At 45.0% G+C, this 23,071-nt stretch overlaps 1 protein-coding gene and 1 pseudogene across 1 annotated transcript; one reads left to right on the forward strand and one right to left on the reverse strand.

Moving 5' to 3' along the window:
• Window positions 1-3,517: 3,517 nt before the first annotated feature.
• On the forward strand, window positions 3,518-9,769 carry LOC139576304 (zinc finger protein Gfi-1b-like). The gene is made up of 6 exons (XM_071402255.1): window positions 3,518-5,125; window positions 6,736-7,088; window positions 7,278-7,450; window positions 7,808-7,951; window positions 8,065-8,230; window positions 8,704-9,769. Exons 2-6 carry the CDS (start codon window positions 6,785-6,787, stop codon window positions 8,898-8,900), a joined length of 984 nt encoding a protein of 327 aa, XP_071258356.1. The 5' UTR covers window positions 3,518-5,125; window positions 6,736-6,784; the 3' UTR covers window positions 8,901-9,769.
• A 62-nt stretch (window positions 9,770-9,831) lies between these two features.
• On the reverse strand, window positions 9,832-22,378 carry LOC139576315 (transforming growth factor beta receptor type 3-like; annotated as a pseudogene).
• Window positions 22,379-23,071: the final 693 nt, after the last annotated feature.

A 23,071-nucleotide genomic window follows, 5' to 3' on the forward strand; every position in this document is an offset into this window, starting at 1 on the left:
CCTGAATGTACCCCTCCATAGCCTCTTGCTCGGGGCGAGAGAGGTTATACAACAGGCTACAGTGGAGATGAGCTCCAGGCTGGAGGTCAATAGCACAGTCGTACGGCCGATGAGGCGGCAGCGACAAGGCGTGGTGCTTGCTGAACACAAGAGCTAAATCGTGATACTATGGAGGAACTGATGACAGGTCCGGAGGTTCTGGAATGGACTGGGGCACAGACAAGGCAGGGGCAAGGGCAGAATGTAAACAATTCGAGTGACAAAATGAACTCCAAGTGGTTACCTTTCCAGCAGTCCAGTCGATCTGTGGATTGTGCTGTCACATCTGCTCCCACTACGCCCTGGTGTCCATCCGGTGTTGTCATAACCTTCAGTTCTCCCCCTCTCTCTCTCTCTCTCTCTCTCTCTCTCTCTCTCTCTCTCTCTCTCTCTCTCTCTCTCTCTCTCTCTCTCTCTCTCTCTCTCTCTCTCTCTCTCTCTCTCTCTCTCTCTCTCTCTCTCTCTCTCTCTCTCTCTCTCTCTTGGTGTGATTGTGTGGTTGGAGACAGGTGTGCTGGAGTAAGAGCAAATCCCTATCAGCTGCATATCGTCGCATAATCAAGACCTCTACATAAACTCATTCCTGCCATCTCCACACTGCCAGATCGTAATCTGATCAGATCAGTCAGTAATGATTCTAGCCTTTTGTCTTAGCTGAAGATCCTGGTTGCTCTACAGTGCTTGTTCCCTGTCTTACACCATTTTATCTCTCCTTGCAGTACTGCTCTGTCTCCGGCTCCTGTCTCCTGTTCGACATCTCACCACCAACGACCTTGCTCTGGATATTACTCACCACCATCACCTTGGATTCCCCTCAGGACCTGTTCCCCTGTTCCACGCTGTCAACTCCAACCTCACTCTACACTCCTGGTTATTGCAACTCATCTGAGCTGCCCCGGTAATGCACTCCCCATTTTCTGTGTTCAATAAACATTTTGTGCATTCATCCCGGTTTCCTCTGCTGAGTCCACTCTTGGGTTCCCCCTCTTCGCTCATCGTAACATGTGCAGCTTTAACCAAGGATGGCCAAGAACCAGGGGAGAGTGAAGGCATTCGATTAAGTGGAGACTGATCCTTTCCTGGTGATTCCCAGAGACACGCAGGATGACAGGGACGGTTCTCTCACTGACACGGGCGAGGAGCTGTCCATTGAGAGTGTTGGCATCGAGGGGTGAATCGAGTGGAACAGTGTCCAGGCCCAACTGGATAACAACACCTTGGTCCAGGAAACTCTCGTCGGCACCCGAGTCGATGAGGGCAGGTAGAGGAAAAGCCTGGCTTTGCCACAGGAGAGTGACGTCTAGCAAGGGTCTGGGGGGAGATGGACCGGCGATTTGGCTCAACAGTATATCCCCCACAACTGCTGAGCCACCCCCTTTTGTTTCACTGCAGTGAACAAGTGGATACAAAGTGACCAACCTGGCCACAGTATAGGCAGCTCCTACTGCTGATTCGCCGCTGCCTCTCTTCAGGAGAGAGACGGGCCCGGTCGAGCTGCATGGGTTCGGGTTCTGCCCTTTCTCTCCGACGCTCACGGAGACGGTTGTCAATGCAGATGGTGAGAGAAATGAGCTCCTCGACTCCATCAGGCTCATCCCTGGACACCAACTCATCCTTGATGGTCTCGGTGGGAGCGTTCTGGAATGCTCGCTGAAGGACCTCCTCATTCCAGCTGCTCTCAGCGGCGAGGGTGCAAAACTCAATCGCCATCTCAGCGACACTATGGGAGCCTTGACGGAGGGACAGGAGTTGCTTAGCGGCATCCTTACCGCAGACAGGGTAGTCGAAGACTCTCCTCATCACCTCCGTGAAGCTGGAGTAGGAGGAGCAGAAGTGGGACAGTTTCTCCCACACAGTTGTGGCCCAAGAAAGCGCTGCTCCACAGAGGCTCCCAATCAGGAAGGAAATCTTGGCCCGTTTGCTAGCATAAGAGTAGGGCTGTTGCTCGTATAACAGTGAACATTGTACCAAAAAGGCTCTGCAAGCTGCAAGGTTGCCATCATAACGCTCGGGGGCCGGAACAAATGACTCACGGAGCAGAGGAGAAGAACTAGGGGCTGGTTGCGAGCTCTGGGCGAAGGTTCGGCCCTGCCGGTCCGAAAGGCTCCGTGAAAACTCTGATGTGCTCCAGAATGGTTTTCAGGGCTTGGTGATGTTGCTCGAGCAGGGAGCCTTTGGTGGAGAGGATCTGAGTCTGCTGAGTTCATCTCTCTGGCCAGATCATACTGTTACACGGAGCGGAACAGGTGAACCCAAGAGCAGACGAACCCAAGAGCAGACGAGGAGACTGGGATGAGGTAACCAAGGTATTTATTGAAACACAGGGGGAAGATGGAGCGCAGGCCAGGGGAGCTTGGGTGGGTTGCAGGAAACCAGGTGCGGAGCCTGAGGCTGGAGCGAGAGGTGTTGGGACAGGGTAAGCAGGTCCGGAGGGGAATCCAAGGGAGCAGTAGAGTGGGAGATCCAGGACAGGGTAGCAGGATTGACATGGGACTGGAGACAGGGACCAGAGTCAGAGCGGGCAGAACTGTAGCGGAGACGAAAACAGTGTCAGGCAAGGGAAAACAGGCATAACAGGATCTAAACAGGAACAAATGGCTAGAAACGTAGACTGACTGAGCAGAGATTACGATCTGACAGCGTAGAAGTGGCAGGGCTGAGTATTTGTAGAGGTCTTGATTATGGAACAGGTTGCAGCTGGTGGGGATCTGCTCTGACTCCAGAACACCTGTCTCCGCCCACACAATCACACAGAGCGAGAGAGAGAGAGCATTGGGGGAGTGGCGGCAGGTCAAGGAGACACAGGATGAGCAGTAGAGGGCGTGGCTGGAGCAGATGTAACACACTGGGAGTCGTGCAGTAGGTTTTCAGCCACGTACTCTCTACTAGGCACCTATCCTTCCAACAATATTGGGAGCCATGATGGAAAATTTGCTCAGTTGTGATAAACGAGGGGGACCAGGGCACCTAGACCGCATCCTAACATCGTGTATTCACTGGTTGAGTCCAATCCCAGGTCGCTCTCTGACCAGAGAGAGTCTTGTGTCTGCATCCTCACCTGTCGCTTCATTCGTGCTTGTGATGCTGGTTTCATAACCAAAGCCTTATACAGACTGCTTCATTGGAGCTCAGAGCCAGGAGCATACTTGAACGCAAGGGAACATATCACAGTGGAAAGCAGAACAGGTGAGACAAAAACAAAGAAAGGAAAAGTACACTAAATGCCAACCACCCCTCCCCCCTCCCCCCTCCCTAAACCCCTCCACCCCAGACCCCCAAGATTCAGGTTCCTAGAAAGACAGGAGCAGCAGCAGAGGGGCGGATGTAGGAAGAGAAGCCCCTGAACCCCCCCCCCCCCCCCCCCCCCATCAGAGACGAGACAAACCCACCGAGCCTACCACCTCGTTTCAACAACCTGCCCCCCCCTCGCCTGCACTCCCTGAAACCCTGGGGAGAAGGCTGCCAGCCCCCCGCCACAGTAACCACAGCGCTCTGCCAAGCTCCACTCCAGAACATCAAGGCAGTGGCACACTCAACTCCACTGTCTGCTGCTCACAGGATACAATACAATGAGTGCACAAAACATTAAGAACACCTGCTCTTTCAATGACATAGACTGACCAGGTGAAAGCTATGATCCCTTGTTGATGTCACTTGTTAAATCCACTTCAATTAGTGTAGATGAAGAGGAGGAGACAGGTTAAAGAAGGATTTTTAAGTCTAGAGACAGGTGAGACATGGATTGTGTATGTGTGAAATTCATAGAGTGAATGGGCAAGACTAAATATTTAAGTGCCTTTGAATGGGGTATGGTAGTAGGTGCCAGGCGCACCGGTTTCCGTCAAGAAGTGCAAAGCTGCTGGGTTTTTGAAGCAGTTTCCCGTGTGTATCAAGAATGGTCCACATGGGAGTCAACAGGGGCCAGCATCCCTGTGAAACACTTTCGACACCTTGTAGAGTCCATGCCCCAATTAATTGAGGCTCTTCTGAGGGCCTCTGACCTGTTTCAATCTAAGATGTCGTGTGCTGAGTCATACAGTGATCTCCAATGTAGTTTTCACTGTAATTCAATGGACATCAGCTATAATACAGTTATCTTTGCCATCTCACTTCTTGACTTCACTTGATTAGTAAAATCCTGTCATCTTCTAGCAGCTCTTTTCATCTTTGTTCTAGTGTGGGAGAGTGTTTCTGTGGTGGAGATCACTTAAATTACCTCAGTCACAGGAAGAGAGTTGTGTGGGTTGTGTATTATACACATTCCACACTGCATAGACACCAGTGATGTGTGTGTCAATAATCTCCCATAGCAAGATTACATGGTTAAAGTAAGGTCCCTATTTGTACGTGAGACTAAGGTATTTAAACACAATCAAGTGACAATGTACACACTTCCTACCATCAGTATGACTGTTGCTACCGGCATCTCCAAGTTACCTGTGACTCAGTAGCATAGAACATTGACTCTCAAACCAAGATGGACAGGTTTGGATGTGTGCTTGGTCTTTTCTTGTGTACGGTAGCAGGATCAGTCCTCTCTAGAGGTAAGACAACAGGCAGGATGCGAACAACAAGCTGAACACCGAGCACAGGTTTCCATTACAGAAGTTGGTTAACAACTCGGAATATCAGATTTGTTTTATTAAATCAAAAACTAAAACAAAGAAAAACAGTTTATCTAGCTGATAGACTATTTCTGATTATAAAATCTCTAGTGTAGATTAGAATAAATCTTGAAAAATAACCAATGTTATGTATCATTGTCACATACTGTCGTTATGTGTGTAAGAGCCAAATTAATGTTACAGTATGAGTTTAATAGATTAACATTTTAAATTTCTAGCCTTTAGGTAAATGCTTTGAATTGTACGCTGAGGTATAGACTTTGAATGCACTGTAAAGGTTGGCTGGTGGGTTTTTTGTTGAGCTTTCCCACAATCCTTTGTTCAGCAACTGCTTCAAAATCAAACCAAATCAATTGTTTTCTGTCATGTCATCAGTTAATGGGTGAGAGGGTAAAGAAAAGGGGATGTTACTGACACCAAAGAGATAGCAACCACTCCAGATTCAACTGTGCATACAAGTGGTAAGTTAAAGAGCTCAGCCTCTCTCCAGATTTCAACTTTATAATATGAGATTGGTGTTTAATGTTTAGCATGATTTTTATTGAATTTTAGGATAAATTCAGTACAGATATAAATAATTTTAATACTTTTAACTGACGAGCAATAAAAAATATTAGTTATTTTTAGGATTGAGCTTGACTGAAAACTGACCAAAATAGGTTATTGTTTTTGCAAAAGTTTGTGTCGTTTATTAATATACAGCTGGGTGATCAATGGTAAAAAATATATTCTGATAATGTGTAGAATTGTGAATATCATTAGGAGAATTTCAAAGGAAATATGTTGCATTTGTAATTTGATTGCATTGTATGGTAGGATTGTATGCTATTTTATGAATGATTGGGTTCATATGTCATATTTAGAAACGTTTGAAAACTTATAGAGACGTAGATCTATTTAGTAAAAAGCTCAAAATGTATTTATCACAACAGATCGTGAGATTTCAGTTTGAATTGCTTGACTTTAAACAATGCCGGAGTAGGGTAGTCCTCAGAGAAAGAAGTGCTTTTGAAATGTTTTTTTTTTAAACAGTGTGCAGGTGGCCATGATGCATTTCTTACCCAAACCACAGGCTTTGGCATTTTAACTGAATATTTATCAACAGGTGTGTGTGTTTCACATTTACATACGAAGATTAGGAATACTAACTCAGAGCAACATGAGTGACATTACAGCTTACTATAAGTGTGATGTGTGCCAATCTGTAATTGTATATTTTCACAGAGCAATTTTTAGAGATAATAAAAAAATAATTAATTTGGTGAATGGCTATGTTACATTACGTGGAAAATTCAAAACATGTATTATCTCTAATTTCGCTATCTCTTACAGTAGAAACACATATTTATATATCAAACTATTTTATGGTCATTGCAGCAAAATGTCATTACGATCCAAACACATTTCACATTCTCCAGAAATTCTATAAGTGAGGTGAATGATTCTGTGGATAAATATACTGAGTGTACAAAACATTGGGAACATGTTCTTTTTTCATGACATACAGTAGAGTGACCAGGTGAAAGCTATGATCCCTTAACGATGTCACTTCAATCAGTGTAGATGAAGGGGAGGAGACAGGTTAAAGAAGCCTTGAGACAATTGAGACATGGATTGTGTATGTGTGCCATTCAGAGGGTGAATGGACAGGACAAAACATTTAAGTGCCTTTGAACAGGGTATGGTAGAAGGACCGGTGCACCGGTTGTGTAAAGTACTGCAAGGCTACTGGGTTTTTCACACTCAACAGTTTCCTGTGTGTATCAAGAATGGTCCACTACCTAAAGGACACAACTGTGGGAAGCATTGGAGTCAACATGGGCCAGCATTCCTGTGGAACGCTTTCCACACCTGATAGGTCCATGCCCCGACGAATTGAGTGCAACTCAATATTAGGAAGGTGTTGTTGGTGTTGTTTGGTATACTCAATGTATGTCTTTAGGGCATTGGTATTTGTAGAAAAATGAAATAAAAAATAAATAAATAATATCAGTTCGTTGTTCTTTAGTACAGAGGAACACTTTGTCAAATAATCTGTCAAATAATCAGATATCTCTTGTCTGTTCTGTAGGTATTTATCTCTCTCACGCTCTGCACCTTCCCCTTGCCTCAGCTCTGTCATGCCTCGCTCATTCCTGGTCAAGAGTAAGAGACCAGGATCTCATCCCCCTTGCTTCTCTAAAGGCACCAGACACACAAACCCTGACCAGCCACAACCTCATACAAATCATCACGACAGGCAGAACAGGGCATGGCAGGAAGTAAGGTCCCCACATCGGAGCCCCTTCCAGGAGGACGAGGGCAACCTGTGCTCAGGGTCAGAAGTCAAGGACACCCTGGACTACCCCTGTCCTAGCTGGGACGCCATGGCAACCAGACCACACAGCACCTCGCCAGCTGACCTCTGGACCAGCTGGTCTGCAGGTACCCGACTGATCCTGACTTTATGGCTCTACACTATTTATTGTAAATAATAAATAAGTAGATGTAGATATTTGTATGTATTTGTATTCAAATTGCCTCAATTTGATTGTCATAACTAACTTTATCAACAAAAAAAATAAAAAAAAATAAATTCAAACTCAATCTACTAGTATGTCACTTACTCCACAGAAACCGGAGGGTACGATGGTGTGGAGCCATCCGAGTCTGCCCTGCCCTGGTCCCTACACTGGCCCCGGGGCCCTGACAGAGAGAGGGAGCTGGAGAAACTGGTCCATGTCTTACTGAGCCACAGGCCACATATAGACCTCAATTCCACCAGCCCATGCCCCCTCTGTGAAAAGGTAAGAAGAACCAGCAATGGTCAGGAATTACAATATAATCAGAACAGCACATCTGCCCTTATAGGGTGTATCAACCAAAAGTGTGTGGTTCCAAACCATGCAAACCACTTCAGGCATGACTAAAATGGAATAAATGAGATACAGTACTGTTTGGTGTTTGTGACCTGAGACAAGAATGACAGTAGAGTGGTGAAAATTGTACCCAACAGGGCTCTGTGACATGTCAGAAAATGACATAACAGCAGATTTGTTTGATGTGAGAATAGAGGCTGTGAGGGGTAATTGTGTTGAATATGGTTAACATCTCTGGGAGTATGAGCTACTGCTGCTGTTACTCTTAGCTTTCTCTTTTCTCAGGTCTTGTCCTCAGGAGCTGTACTGAAGAGTCATTTACTCAGGTCACGTGCATGCGTGCCTGCAGTCCCATTGGCCACATCAGCCAAAGCCCCAGAGCACCCCTACGAGTTCAAACAAGCTCTGGGCATGTACGGAAGACCAAAGGTATATCTGGCAGAAGTACATTGGTGGAGGTCTCTCCACTTCCCAACACAAACTATATAAAAATACTAAATGGCAAAATCCTAACCACATCTCTGTGAATGTGTGTGTCCCAGGAGCGTAGCTATAGCTGTAAGGAGTGTGGGAAGGTATTCAAGCGCTCCTCCACCCTGTCCACCCACCTGCTCATCCACTCTGACACCAGGCCCTACCCCTGCCAGTACTGTGGCAAGAGGTTCCACCAGAAGTCAGACATGAAGAAACACACCTTCATACACACAGGTATATGTATATACTGTATCTTGTACCATCTATTGCATCTTGCCTATGCCGCTCGGCCATCGCTCATCCATATATTTATATGTACATATTCTTATTCCATCCCTTTAGATTTCTGTATATTAGGTAGTTGTTGGGGAATTGTTAGATATTACTGCACTGTTGGAACAAGAAGCACAAGCATTTCGCTACACTCGCATTAACATCTGCTAACCATGTGTATGTGACCAATATAAATATATTTGATTTGAGGTGCGGGGAGGTACACTGTAAGGTCACATACACAAATGAGCATAGTGTGTGTAGAACATAGGTCAGCTGGTGTGTGTACATTATAGTACAACTGACATACACATTTTGCAAAGGTCGCTTACATCTGAAGTTAGGATTCTGCCCTACACACTGTCTGCTGTCACAGAGTATCTCTCTTCTTGAATTCCATGTCATGTCCTGCTGTCTGTCCCTGTCTGTCTCAGGTGAGAAGCCCCATGTGTGCCAGGTGTGTGGCAAGGCCTTCAGCCAGAGCTCCAACCTCATCACCCACAGCCGTAAACACAGCAGCTACTGGCCCTTCAGCTGCACACACTGCCAAAGCAGGTTCCAGCGCAGACTGGACCTACAGCGCCACCAGGAGACACAATGTTTTCATAGCAGCGTGTACACACAGAGCTGAGGCCACGGGTATAATGGAGATTTGTATTACACAAGTACTGTATGTAGCACAAGAATTAGTGCTTTGTAAAGAGATTGTTGACCGGTATTTGCAGTTCTGTTTTTATATGGTACTTTGATCAGTGACTAAGGCTAAGCACATTACTTGTGTTCAAGTTATTTGGGCATTTGTTTTTGTGGATTTGCTTCGCTCACAGCTTTTCAGGTTGACCGTTTGGATAGTGCCTTGAGGGGACCTGATCACTTTGTTAACATCTCTAGCAATGTCATATATAGTGTACGAGCTAGATTCCATCCATAGCGCAGAAGTTCAGCGTTTTAGCCGGTTCAAATGTAAAGGTCATTTTCGATTGAGCCAACATATGCAACATTTACCATGAATGCTGTCTCCGCCAACACGGAAACGTTGCCTTTAAATGTCAGTCACGCTTTAACGCTACGGATTGAATCCAGCCCTTTAGGCCCTGGACTCTACTGTGCTGTATGTCTAAAAGACACCTTATTAAAAAAAGGTGGTTTGTAGAGTGACAAAGCAAACCCCTATTTCCCACTGTAATTGTCAATTTTCCTCAGAGAGCCATTGCAATTGTAGCTCCCATTGTTGGTGTATGAATGAAGCTGACATTTTCACTTCCCTGTGGCAGCCCACCCAAGAGGATAATAACATACATTCAGGCCATGTGGAACATGTGAAAAATAATGTCTCTGACTGCAGTACGAGCAGAGAGAGACAATGATTATGTTGAAATGACGCTCCACAATTATGATGAGACAACGTGACTGTATATTTTCAGTGTCACAGCCTGGTCAGCATGAGTATATATTAAAAGGGATTTAGATATAAACAATTAAATACTCTGTTTAAGTTTAGAATTTCTGGGTCGTTATTCATTGTTCTCACCCGCACTTTATTTGAAGATAAAACACAAAAACTCAGTCACAGATATTTAATTTAAATAGCAACAGCACAGATAATATCAAACAAAGGGTCACAGTTACAACATAGATATATACAATAAGGATCTGGATAATGGCAATTCCCCTCACACATATTCTACTCATGACATATTTCACTTCATGTGTTCCTCCTCTTTAAACTCTGTAGTGCTTATTTCTGTTGTAACATTAGACTAGGCTAGGTTCAGATTCATGCTCATCCTATAGCCAGTAATCACACCATTCCATTCTATGAGCCCAGGTTATGACATTGTAGATACAGTGTAATGGATCAGATGCACTGACTAGTATTTCGTCCAACACTTTGAGGAGTTGCTGAGGCCATGTACCTGTAGACATTCATGTAGTCTCAGTCTGTCAGACCTTTACACATCTCATTGCTTCAAGCATGTGTACACCAAGTATACAAAACATTAAGGACATATTCCTAATATTGAGTTGCACATTGAGTTGCAATTAGTTGGGGCATGGACTGTACAAGGTATCGAACGCGTTCCACAGGGATGCTGGCCCATGTTGACTCCAATGCTTCCCACAGTTGTGTCCTTTAGGTAGTGGACCATTCTTGATACACACGGGAAACTGCGGGGGATGAAAACTCAGCAGCGTTGCAATTCTTGACACAAACTGGTGTCCCCGGCATCTACTACCATTCCCCGTTCAAAGGCACTTAAATATTTAGTCTTGCCAATTCACTCTATGAATTTCACACATACACAATCCATGTCTTAATTGTCTCAAGGCTTAAAAATCCTTCTTTAACCTGTCTCCTCCTCTTCATCTACACTGATTGAAGTGGATTTAACAAGGGACATCAATAAGGGATCATAGCTTTCACCTGGATTCACCTGGTTAGTCTGTCATGGAAAGAGCAGGTGTTCTCAATGTTTTGTATACTCAGTGTATATGTATTTACACATACCAGACATGGGTTCAAAAACTATTTAGGGTATTTCAATTACTTTCAAAGACATTTCGAAGTAAGTATCTGGATATTTTTCAGTACTTAAATATTGGAATGAATTTGGAAATGCTCAACTATTTTCAAATACAAATATTAAAATACTGCATGCATTTGAACCCAGGTCTGTTTGGTCCTAGGGTTTTTGAAATAATGTATTTGAAAAGATTTTCTGCTATTCATCGGAAGTTATTTTTTAAATACTTCAAGGAAAAATAGCTGATTGGCCACATTATTTGAAAATACAAAAATACACAGAAAATAAGTATTTAAATAACAAATACTTAAACACGCATGTATTTCAACCCAGGTCTGACACACTCACATACACACACCAGGTGTTTTATCTTCTGTCCCACTTTACCCTCGGTCTCAGATTTACCAGAGGAAACACTGAAAATGAGATAGAGAATGATAATATTGTATTTCTTACACATGATACAAGATATCACTATTGCAATCTGCAGGTGCTTGACTAATTCACAAAGGGTGCTAGTGCCACCATGATAAGTCTATAGAATACTAGTCTAAATTTGACATTCTCTTTACTTTGTGGTCCCCCAGCTGCTGTGTGTGTTGCTCACGTTCCACATCTCACCTCTACACAGAGCTGTTGGAAGAGTCTAATAAGGCAGAGTTAGTATACTCGATCAGGCCCCCTCTTCTGGTTGGTGGAGGAGCCCCTGCAACCAATCACATGTCAAGTGTGTCACTAACATTTATACATGGTGAATAAACCCAGTATTTCTCTCAAAAATAGTAAGAAAGTTGTCATAGTATCTTCTCTTACACTAGGTCAAATAAAATAAAATGTTATTCGTCACATGCTTTGAAAAAACAACAGGTGTAGACTAACAGTGAAATGCTTACTTACGGGCCCTTCACAACAACGCAGAGAGAAAGAAAATAGAGAAATAATAAAATGAGTAACGATAACTTGGCTTTATATAAGGGGAACCAGCACCGAGTCGATGTGCAGGGTTACGAGGTAATTGAGGTAGATATGTACATATAACTAGAAATAAAGTGACAGATAATAAACAGGTATAGAATGTTCTATGTTTATTTGTGAATATGGTGGTATAGCTCAGTATTTTGGCCTTTGGTCCAGGATAGACTTTAGTAACTGTCCTGTGTGGTTACCTGTGTGAGAGTAGATGCACCACAGCGCCCCCATCAGGCTGATGCCCAGAAGGAAAGCAACAAACACAATCCCCAACACTGAGTCTGTGTCTACCCCAGAGCCTGGGTGACAAAAACGTGGGAGGGAAAAGTAGTAGTTAAGCCAAATCCCAGTTACTATCACTGTTGTGATAATACACACATGTAGGAACATCCAGGAGTTGATATTATGGTTAGGGTTGAACTGGGGTGTGGACATGCAGACTGGCAGGTATTGGCCCGGTATTTTATTTATTTACTTTTCTGCTCTTTTGCACACCAGTATCTCTTCTCGCACATGATCATCTGATGATTTATCACTCCAGTGTTAATCTGCTAAATTATAATTATTCGATGTATTGCCTACCTCATGCCTTTTGCACACATTGTATATAGATTCTCTTTTTTTTCTACCATGTTATTGACTTGTTTATTGTTTACTCCATGTGTAACTCTGTGTTGTCTGTTCACACTGCTATGCTTTATCTTGGCCAGGTCGCAGTTGCAAATGAGAACTTGTTCTCAACTAGCTTACCTGGTTAAATAAAGGTGAAATAAAAAATTTAAAAAAAAAATGAAGCTAGGGTTAGGGTTGAACTGGGGTGTGGACATGAAGCTAGGGTTAGGGTTGAACTGGGGTGTGGACATGAAGCAAGGGATAAGATTGAGGCTAGGGTTAGGGTTTAACCAGGGTGTGGACATGAAGCTAGGGCTAGGGTTGAGGCTAGGGTTAGGGTTTAACCAGGGTGTGGACATGAAGCTAGGGTTAGGGTTGAGGCTAGGGTTAGGGTTGAACTGCTGGGGTTAGGGTTGGAGCTAGGGTTAGGGTTGAACTGCTGGGGTTAGGGTTGAGGCTAGGGTTAAAGTTACAGTTACTTACTGCTGTGCGCTGGGATAGGCTTGGGTAGCTGAGACACACTGGGCATTTCACCTCTCTGACCTAGAGAGAGAAAGAGAGAGTTGGATAAGAAGAGAGAAACACCCTTTTACACAGAGTGAAAGTGAATTACTTCAGGCCCATGTAATGAGGAGGTGGACCACACCACCAATGACCATCTACTACTCACCAGCAGGTGGCGCCAGCTGTCTGGCCACACCAACGGGCTGATAGACCAGCATAGGTCTGGAGAATTTTCTGTACTCATACTGACAGAGAGAAGAGAGGAATATAAGCAGTGGCGGATTTAGGTATAGGCGACAGGGCGGCATTTTGCCGTGAGCGGCACTGGGTGCCCGCGCAAAAAAATTCGGAATGGTGACATTTGCACGATCGGTTTTCTATCGCTCATTTGCATGTCACGTTAATAATATCATGTCACCGTGTGGGATTGTGGGTCAATTAACCTTGTCGAAGTGGGAGCCCTGATTCTAGTTTGTGAGCTAGGCAGGCTACTGCCTGGGAAGGTCTTCCACTCAGAAGTACGAGATGTGGAGGGGGGCGGGGGTAGGTTGACCTCAGGTCTCCCAACTGGAAGCCCGAGGTAGGGGGAGCGGGGGAATCTGATCAAATAGCGCACCTCTAATTTTGTACAGTACTAACGCAATTATTAAAATCAGTCACACTATGAAATGCTACTAAATAAATCACAATAAATTCATAATACTGTGAATATATAGTAAGACATTTTTCTGGTTTGTGCAAAATCATTAGGAATAATATAAAAGCAGTCTGCACACCACCAAGGTGAATTGGTTTAGTCTTGACTCTTGGTTGACAGTGTTGGGGAATGGGTAATGTATTGACGCCCGGGTGCCAAATCGACACAAATTTGTTTCGATTTGTCTTTGTTACTTGTTTTTGATATTGGTCTTATTTTTGTATATATTTTTATGTTTATATAGTTTTAAATTTTATGATTATTTATTTGTGTTATTCCAAATGTCTGAATAAAAATGACAGTTAGTGCAGAATGGTGTTTTGTTGTTGCTGGGGGTGGGGGGCGCTGAAGGGAGCCATACAAGCTAGAACCGCCACTGAGGGTAAGTCATTACTTTCAGTCATTAATACTACTAGCCATTATGAATATAGAACATGTACTGTACCTGTTGGTTGGGTAGTCTAGATACGAGGGCAGGGATACGGAGGCCCCAGGGATTCGGACAGCCACTCTGCATTATGGCCGTTGGAGGCCCCTGGGTCACTGACTCAGGGCCACACAGACGGATGCGACAGTGCTCCTGCAGGAACTGGACAGAGTTGTTGTAGATGGGCCGAAGGACAAAACTGAACCTTAGCCTGTGTATCTGGTCCTCCTCTCCTCCCATTCCTCCATCGCTCTCCTTCCTTTTGGCTCGTCCTCCTCGTCCCCTCTTCCCACCGTGTTCGCTTTTTCTCAATCCTGCTTTGTTCCTCCAAGCCCTTCCTGGATGCCTGAATGATAGGACTCTAGGTACCTCCTCTTCCTCTTCATAATATTCCTCATCTTCCTCCTCATCCTCTTGGCCATGTGTCATGTTGCTGAGTGTCAGTGAGGAGTCAGTGGAGCAGCTGTCTCTAATGACTGACCAGCCAGGGGACGCACGGGGGTCTGATAGGGGTGACACCATGCAGGACCGCACCTCCACACCCCCACCGTGGGCTCCCTTGGCGGAAAGCTTGGCAAAAACAGTCAGAGGAAATATGGGTAACATTACTTTGCCATGGTCTTATTACTGAGTTGATATTTAAGTATTGTAATTACACTATTACTGTAATTTGTAATACTCTGTTACAACCTGCTGTGCTCTAGTGCTGTAATAGCAGGGCTACAGAGTTCTTATAGAAAGGATTTATTGTGACATATCTAGATGTGATTATAATAGCCTTCTGGAGGAAGTCTGCTCTGGGCTTGAGGCAGCTGATACTGTAGAAGACTAGCAGACGGAGAACCACAAGTAGTACTTGCAGCAGGAGCTACATCAGCAGATAGACAGGCAGGCAGGCAGGCAGGCAGGCAGGCACAATTAAACACACACACATAGCTAGGCAAACTGACCTCCACATACACACGGTTGTCAGCAGTGATGGTACAAGGACCGGTCTGCCTCTGCTCATAGCCCTCTGTAACAAACAGTGAGACCAGTGGGCCAGCCCTGGCCCTTGGGAGGGGCCCCGGCCCCTGCAGAGTGGGCTGCTCCACAGGAAGGCTTGGGACACTGGGGACTGCAGCAAAACAGCTGAACTAAGAGGACAATGGAAAAGAGGGAGATGTATGGAATGATAAGGACAAGCATAGATATACATGTCTCTGTCTCACACACACAACAAACACACACTAATATGTGGTGAAAATGGACCACACACACACAAACACACAACCTGTATCATCTCACATGTATGACCAGTGGAGTCCACTCTGTGGGCTCCTCGTCTGTCTCATTGCCCACGGCAACCAGAGACTTGTTTCTCCATAGCAAAACCTGAGAGGATGGACAGACACAAAACATGGCAAGTCATAGGTACCTCCTAGGACTCTAGGTACTCTAGAGTCCTAGGAGCATGTTAGCGAGGTTATGGTTGTACTGGTAGTTTAGCGTGTTAGCGAGGTTATGGTTGTACTGGTAGTTTAGCGTGTTAGCGAGGTTATGGTTGTATTGGTAGTTTAGCGTGTTAGCGAGGTTATGGTTGTACTGGTAGTTTAGCGTGTTAGCGAGGTTATGGTTGTACTGGTAGTTTAGCGTGTTAGCGAGGTTATGGTTGTGCTGGTAGTTTAGCGTGTTAGCGAGGTTATGGTTGTGCTGGTAGTTTAGCATGTTAGCGAGGTTATGGTTGTACTGGTAGTTTAGCGTGTTAGCGAGGTTATGGTTGTAATGGTAGTTTAGCGTGTTAGCGAGGTTATGGTTGTACTGGTAGTTTAGCGTGTTAGCGAGGTTATGGTTGTACTGGTAGTTTAGCGTGTTAGCGAGGTTATGGTTGTGCTGGTAGTTTAGCGTGTTAGCGAGGTTATGGTTGTACTGGTAGTTTAGCCTGTTAGCGAGGTTATGGCATACAAATACACTGCATGTAGACCTACAGTGTATTGTAGGTTCTTATGATGGTACTTTGTGTAGCTTTTGTGATGCTCTCTTTCACACAGACCCTAAGAGTTGAAACACTAGAGCAGATAGGTCAGTAGATATATTAGTAGATCGTAGTTCATTCACATGCTACATGTCTGTCTCACTGCCTCCCTCCTCTCCTGCTCCCTTTCCTCCCAAACCTCCATCACTCCCACTACCCTCCCTCCCTCCAGCCCCCTGCTCCCACACTCCAGTCCCCAGGCCTAGCTACACTCAGGTTAATCAGCAGTGTTCCGGACACTAGGTCACCCATGTAGGGCCTGGGGGAGATAAGACAGACTACTTACACAACCTCAGGGGCCCTTCAGATCACACTAACCAACAACAACACAATTACAGCACTGCTCTTCTACTCTCTTCTCTCGTCCTCTGCCTTTCTACTGGGCATCTCTCTCAATCTCACACACAGATACACCGACACAGAGACACACACACACAGTGAGGGGCTCCATAGTGACCTCCATGTCCCCCCCCCCCCCCCTGCTCTATCCCCCCCATCAGATCTGCCTCTCTGATGAGGCTGCAGGACGCCCCTATTACACAGCTCTTTCTCTTTCTGCTGACTGTGTTTAGCACAGAATCACTTGTAAACGTCTGCACGCATGGTTCAATTACCATTTTGGACTCCATTTTGGTGAGACAAAAACATTGCAAAACATGGTGAGACACAAACATTGCAGAAACATTTCACAAAACATGTTAAAATGTTCTCTGCAGATATTTTACCCCTTAAAACCACCTCTCTTACCGCGTTGTTGTACTGCACCCCTCTGGGCTCTCCCTGCAGCAGCCCTTCAGTCCCACAGGAAATGACCGGGAATGCCAACAAGAAATTGCTGCTGTTGTACTGGGCCAGGCACTGAGGATCCCGCAGTGTCACCTCCGACATCAGGAGAGACAGGGTCTGTGTGAAAGAGAGCATCACAAAAGCTACACTAAGTACCATCATAAGAACCTACAATACACTGTAGGTCTACATGTAGTATATTGGTATTTGTATGCCATAACCTCGCTAACAGGCTAACACGCTAAACTACCAGTACAACCACATAGTGAAAGTGACCTGCAGAATGTGTCTGTCCACGGCCACGTTGAGTCGTCCCTCCTGACACTGCACACTGACGGCCTCCCAGCCCCCACTGGTCCTTCCACCTCCCTCACTCAGCCACTGTCTCAGCCTGCGCTCCTGGACCCAAGGGGGCCTGCCATCCAGCATACGCACAGGGGGGGCCACTTTCTGTGGGAAGGGAGAGAAAGAGCTGTGCTAACACACAGAACAGCACCTTTTAGGGATAACATGACCTTCAATATAGGGAGACAACATAATTAATCAGGAGAAACACCAACACAAACACACTGTTAGGAAACTAAACCAACCAAATAAACCATCCAGTTCACTCACACAATGAGGGACACAAGAGACACACACAGGTCCTGACCTGTCCCTCCCCCAGCCAGTCTGATCACAAAGTGATTGGCCAGGTCAGCCTCTGTGTATGAGGCCACTTTGGGAAAGCCACTGATTGGCCCAGCTCAAAATGTCATGGGTGGTAGAGAGGTCAGAGGTGAGCATGCTAGTCAGTGTCAGGTCAGATTCCGGAGGGTAGAGTGGGGACACGCTGTTGGAGGACTGAGAGGAAAGAACAAGGGAGATAGAAAAATTGTCAAAAAATGCATAAATGGGATGTTTGTATTACAAGATAACCTGGCAAGCCCTGTCAAAGCCAAGTTGAATGTGTTTACTTAACAACAAGATAACCTGAGAGATATGTCCAATGATATTTTGAACTCACTTTGAGGTTTTGAAATCACGTTTAGCTTGGCCTTCACTCAATGATTGTATTGCTCCTTTAATTTATTTTGCTATTTTGTCCATTTCATCATTATTTTTTAAACTTATAACCCTTTTATGACTTTTATACCAAACTCCAGAACAGGTGAAGTTTTACTGGATAGGGTCCTCACATAGACAGAGATGTGTCCCCGGAGCCCTGGGACTGTGAGAGCCCAGTTGACTGGAACGGCACTACTGAGGATCAGCACCAACTTGTGCCACCCAGCATTGGCCACTGGGGGCACCAGAGAAATAGTCACCTCCACCTGCAGAGAGCTGGGATAGAGGGAGAGACAGGTCACTGAAAGGCATAGAGAGGGAGAAAATGCTTTGAAAAGGATTAAGGGATAACTCAATAGCTCAACATTATATTACTTGAACAGCTTCAGAGATTGATATACTCCACATGATTTTCTTCACATGCAGGAGACGTCCTAAACTCCCACAAAGTCCTGACCCTGCTGAATGGAGCTTGATGACATGTACTTCTGGGTCACCTCCGCCAACTGGAGCACAGCCCTGTACTTCCTGTGGCTGCAGGTCAGAGGTCAGGTAGTTGTGTGACAGGAACAGAGACTGCAGCTGGCACACGCTGGACATGGTGGTATCTGGAGGGCAGAGGGGAGACTTGGTTGGAGAGGGAGAGAGGTCAGAAAGACCAGGGTCGTGTATTAGTTGTATGTGTGTGTGGGGGGCTGGCTCACCCTCGCCCACGCGGACGTAGACGTGGTTGGCACTGGCTGTGTGTGTGAGGGAGGACAGGGAGCCATGGCGATGCATTGCCCAGCGCAGCAGAGGCTGCACCTGCACTGCCAGACTGTAGGGCTGCACTGTAGAGTTAGGAGAGAGCTGGTGCGAAGGGGGGACACTGTGGTTACAGAGAGAGACATGATAACACATAGTAATAGAAACATTCATTTGTGGAGGCCTATGTTTCTAAAACAACACACTTGCACAGACATACACACAAACACACTGGAGGGGTCAGTACTTTTATCAGTTCCTCACAGGAGGAAGCAAATACTCTCATCAAAACTGTTTTTTTCGGGGGTGAATGACAGATTAATTACTAAAAGAAGTACACACACACACCACACGAGCATGCACGCACAGACTGACCTGCACCAGCAGATCCGGGGGTAGTCTCTCAGCCTCCAGCCTCCAGCCACCAGCGCACTGGTAGCTTGGAGCTCAGAACCAGGATGAGGGTTTGACGGGGGGTGAGACAGAGACAGGGGTCTCAGGAGCACAGTCACCTAGAAGGGCAGAGAGGAGGTCAGGGCAGGGAGGCACAATGTATTGGGAGTGATTGTGGGTGTGTCCTACTGTGAGAAACAGAGAGGGAGCACCTGTTTGTCAGGGCTGCGTGTCCCTCTCCCCACAGCGATCACATGGGTCTCTTTCTCCCCGCTCTCTCTGGCTGCACAGCCCGGGCCGGCCTCAAAGCCCTCCAACAGCCCCTGCACAGGGTGAAGTGCCCCCGCTGGAGACAGAGAGCACTGCAGTTCCCCACAGTCAACTGCACAGTTACAAAGACAACCAGAGGTCACTCAAATGGAGCTACGGCTGTATACTCTGTTTACAGGGAACATTGAGAACAAACTAATATAGATTGGGTCTCTGGTGGGAGAGATAAAATGAAAAAGAAAACACTTGATGTCCCTGAAAAGGACATCACAGAGAGACCATCTGAACTTGGTATGAGGTTTGGTAATAGGCAGGATGGACAGGGTCAGCAGCAGACTCTCTGCTCTCACTGACAAACAGGAGCAACAAGTCTCTGTCAATCCGCCACATAAACACACTAGTGCTCCACTCGACTGCTCTGGTCTCAGACGAGCCCTCTCACTCAGCCTCTCTGTCTACGTCTCAGTCTGTCTCTGGTTCTTGCTCTCTTCTTCCAGTCAGTGTCTGTTGGCCCACTATTACTAAAAGACAGCTTGTTGTTCTCGGACTGAACAGAGCTAACTGGGGAGTGCCCCCTGACTGAACAGAGCTAACTGGGGAGTGCCCCCTGACTGAACAGAGCTAACTGGGGAGTGCCCCCTGACTGAACTTTCAAAGTTTTTTTTTTTACTCCTCTGAATATTCCACTTTCACTTTGCTAAACCAAAATCTGACCTTTGACACAGCTCTTTGAAAGCAGAGTCACTTTTGGAGGTACTTTTGAGAGAAAGTAGTAAAGTTGTACTATTCAGTATGGAAACATCCTGTAAAATGAACAGTACCTCTAACTGTCTCCTAACTCTTCAAAGAATATCTTAAAGAATCCCACAGCACCCCCCCCATTTTTAAAAATTATAAATAAAAATGGCCTTTCATGAACTCGCACTTGACCCCCCACTAGCACTGACTTTGCTGACAGCTATTTTACTGAGGAAAATGTACTTACTATGACTGCGATATGTGGCTGTCCAACATAGCCATCTTAAGGTGAATGTACTAATTGGAAGTCAATCTGGATAAGAGCGTCTGCTAAGTGACTAAAATGTCAATGTAAATGTCTTGTTTCCCTTACGTGCTGTTCTCTCCCCCAGTAGAAAGAGGCAGAAGAGAATCCACCCGGTCCCTGACACCATCAGGACTATTCTCCAGGAGTGAATTCAATGGGAGAGTGCCTCTTGCGACATCCTGAGGGGGAAAAGAGAGTGATTAATACAGTGGTCTAGACGGAGTCTTTAACAAGAGACCAAGTTCTCCAAGTACATAATGTTATATTGGACAGGCTGAGAGAACGGATGGATAATATGGATCCAAATAGAGGAGGAACAAACACTAGAGCAAGGACAGAGTTTACCCAGGGAACAAACAACATCAAAGTCATCTCTCCCACTGGATTCTCATTATCACAACTTCCTCATTCTTCTCCCATTCTGGACAGTATCAGTCTTGGTGAAATGTTTATTCTCTGTGTTCTGCCAATTGCAACTCTCAAACATTTGTCAATAACATGCTTTAAAGGCAAAATCTGTGATTTCAAAACTCCTGACTGATAAGATGAGGGACGGGGCTGCGGAAAAGTAAGCACTCTCAAATTGATAGGAGCTTTGGATACCATGCAATCAGGTCTGACATTCAGTGAGATTGACATGCTAGTATTAAACATATTTTGACTCCATTGTTTGTTTATATAGAATACAAATAGGTCTGTACATCTTTCCTTAGCCTTGTTGAGTCCACAATGCAATATGATCAAAGGTCATATACCCACTTATCTCATAATTGTCATGTGCATATCTTTATTCTGCGTCTGATAGTGACACACGTCATATAATGCTGTGAGACAGAATGTGAGGTCGTTGTTCGGCACCGGTTGACCAGTTTATTGTCCTTGGGTGGGCTCCCGAGTGGCGCAGGGGTCTAAGGCACTGCATCTCATTGCTAGAAGCGTCACTACAGACCCTGGTTCGATTGCAGGCTGTATCACAACTGGCTGTGATTGGGAGTCCCATAGGGAGACCACAATTGGCCCAGCGTCGTCTGCGTTTGGGTTTGGCTAGGGTAGGCAGTCATTGTAAAAAAGAATTTGTTCTTACCTGACTTGCCTAGTTAAATAAATACAAAAAATAAGGATCAGAGGACGTTCAGACAACACACACTGGCTTGTTGAATAATGACATGTCATTAACTGGCGCGAAAAACGCTTATCTCTTCTACTCAAACTTGCCCAGAAAGAACTCACCACGAACTGCAAAATAACGGCTAATGGGCCCGGAAACAAAAATTGAACAATTGATTGGCCTTGATGGGTACTATGAGGTTGCAGAGGAATAAACTATATATTTTTCTCTAACAGTGTCATTCAAAACAGTTATATTATTTGTCTCATGTTGCTGAATCCCTTGGCTAATTCATGACAAATATTTAGAACGCCATTCGAAGAAAAAATGCATTAGCCCAGTCAGAATTCACTAGAAATAAAAGATAAACTAATAAAATAGTCAATAAACCTACAATGATTCAATTTAAACGGACCACAACTCACAGCACTTTGAAGATCTCTCCTGACTTCTGAATACAGACTATAATAAAAGTCGTAACTCACCTGTGACAGTTCCCTGTGGAGCTGGACGTTGAAAGCAGACTGTAGATCAACTATTGATTCTCAGGTTAAGACCATTCAATAATTAGTTAAGACCAGTGACCACGGGACTGTATTGGCGTATATCACAGCGGGCTACAAACCCTCTGTCCCCTCTCAATACTAGAGAAAATAACAGAAAATTGCCTTTACCAAATCTATGTGCTGCTTCAGGCGTCCAGAGACGCACTGGGTGGCATTTCAGATGGGGTATTGCCTCGACATCATCATTTCCGATAAGCCAAAGAAATCAAGAGTTAAAACAGCTTTTTTTTTAAAGAGTGGGATACGGAATTTAAAGAGATTGCCGCGAAATAGTATAAAAGCCAGGGGAGGGGCAAGGAATGGGGCGATAGACCGGAGAGACAAAAGAGAATAGGTTCTAGAAACGTAGAAGGCAACAGGAAGAAGAGAGGGAGAGAGGATAAAGCGTAAAGGGGAAGAGGAGGGATGGTGGGAGGGTAACTAAATAGGAGCGGGAGGCTGGACTTGAGAAGTTGGAGCGGCAGGGGTAGAGTGAGAGGAATGCAGAGGAGGATGGAAAGGAAAGAGAGATAAATGAGAGATGGAGAAAAATTATTAGACCATAAAGTACACTGTAATTATTTTTATTCATTGTACAATTGTAAGGCTTCCAGCTGCAACAGGATTGTGAGTTTGCTCAACAAAATAGCATTCCAGTTGATTCAACATAGAATTGTTTGCATATTTCCCAGTGTAAAATGAAACGCTTTATGACAATACATTACAAATATCATAAGGCTTTTCTTTGAGGGCCTAGTTACACCCTGACACAGTGTTCTGAAACTCCTGGTTTATAGGCTGTATTAAGCCTGCAAGTCACATTCTGGCTTGCAAAATTTTGTTTAATCTCTTTTAGAATCCAGCCAGAGTGAGGATATCCAACAATTTGAACATTTATTTACCCGCAAACTGCATTGACAATAATGGCCAGGGTAGGCGTATGGAAGATTAATTATTGAGACTACTAACAGCTTGGATTAGTTTAGAAAAATGTATGTTATTTATGTTTGTGTAGGATAAGACTATAAGATTAATCATCCAATCAATGCAAAAACACAGGTATTGAAACAAACAATTCTGAAAATCAACCTGCGATAGAGCATGCTGGGAAACGGT

The sequence above is a fragment of the Salvelinus alpinus genome, chromosome 1, assembly GCF_045679555.1.
Source record: "Salvelinus alpinus chromosome 1, SLU_Salpinus.1, whole genome shotgun sequence".
Classification (NCBI taxonomy): Eukaryota; Metazoa; Chordata; class Actinopteri; order Salmoniformes; family Salmonidae; genus Salvelinus; species Salvelinus alpinus.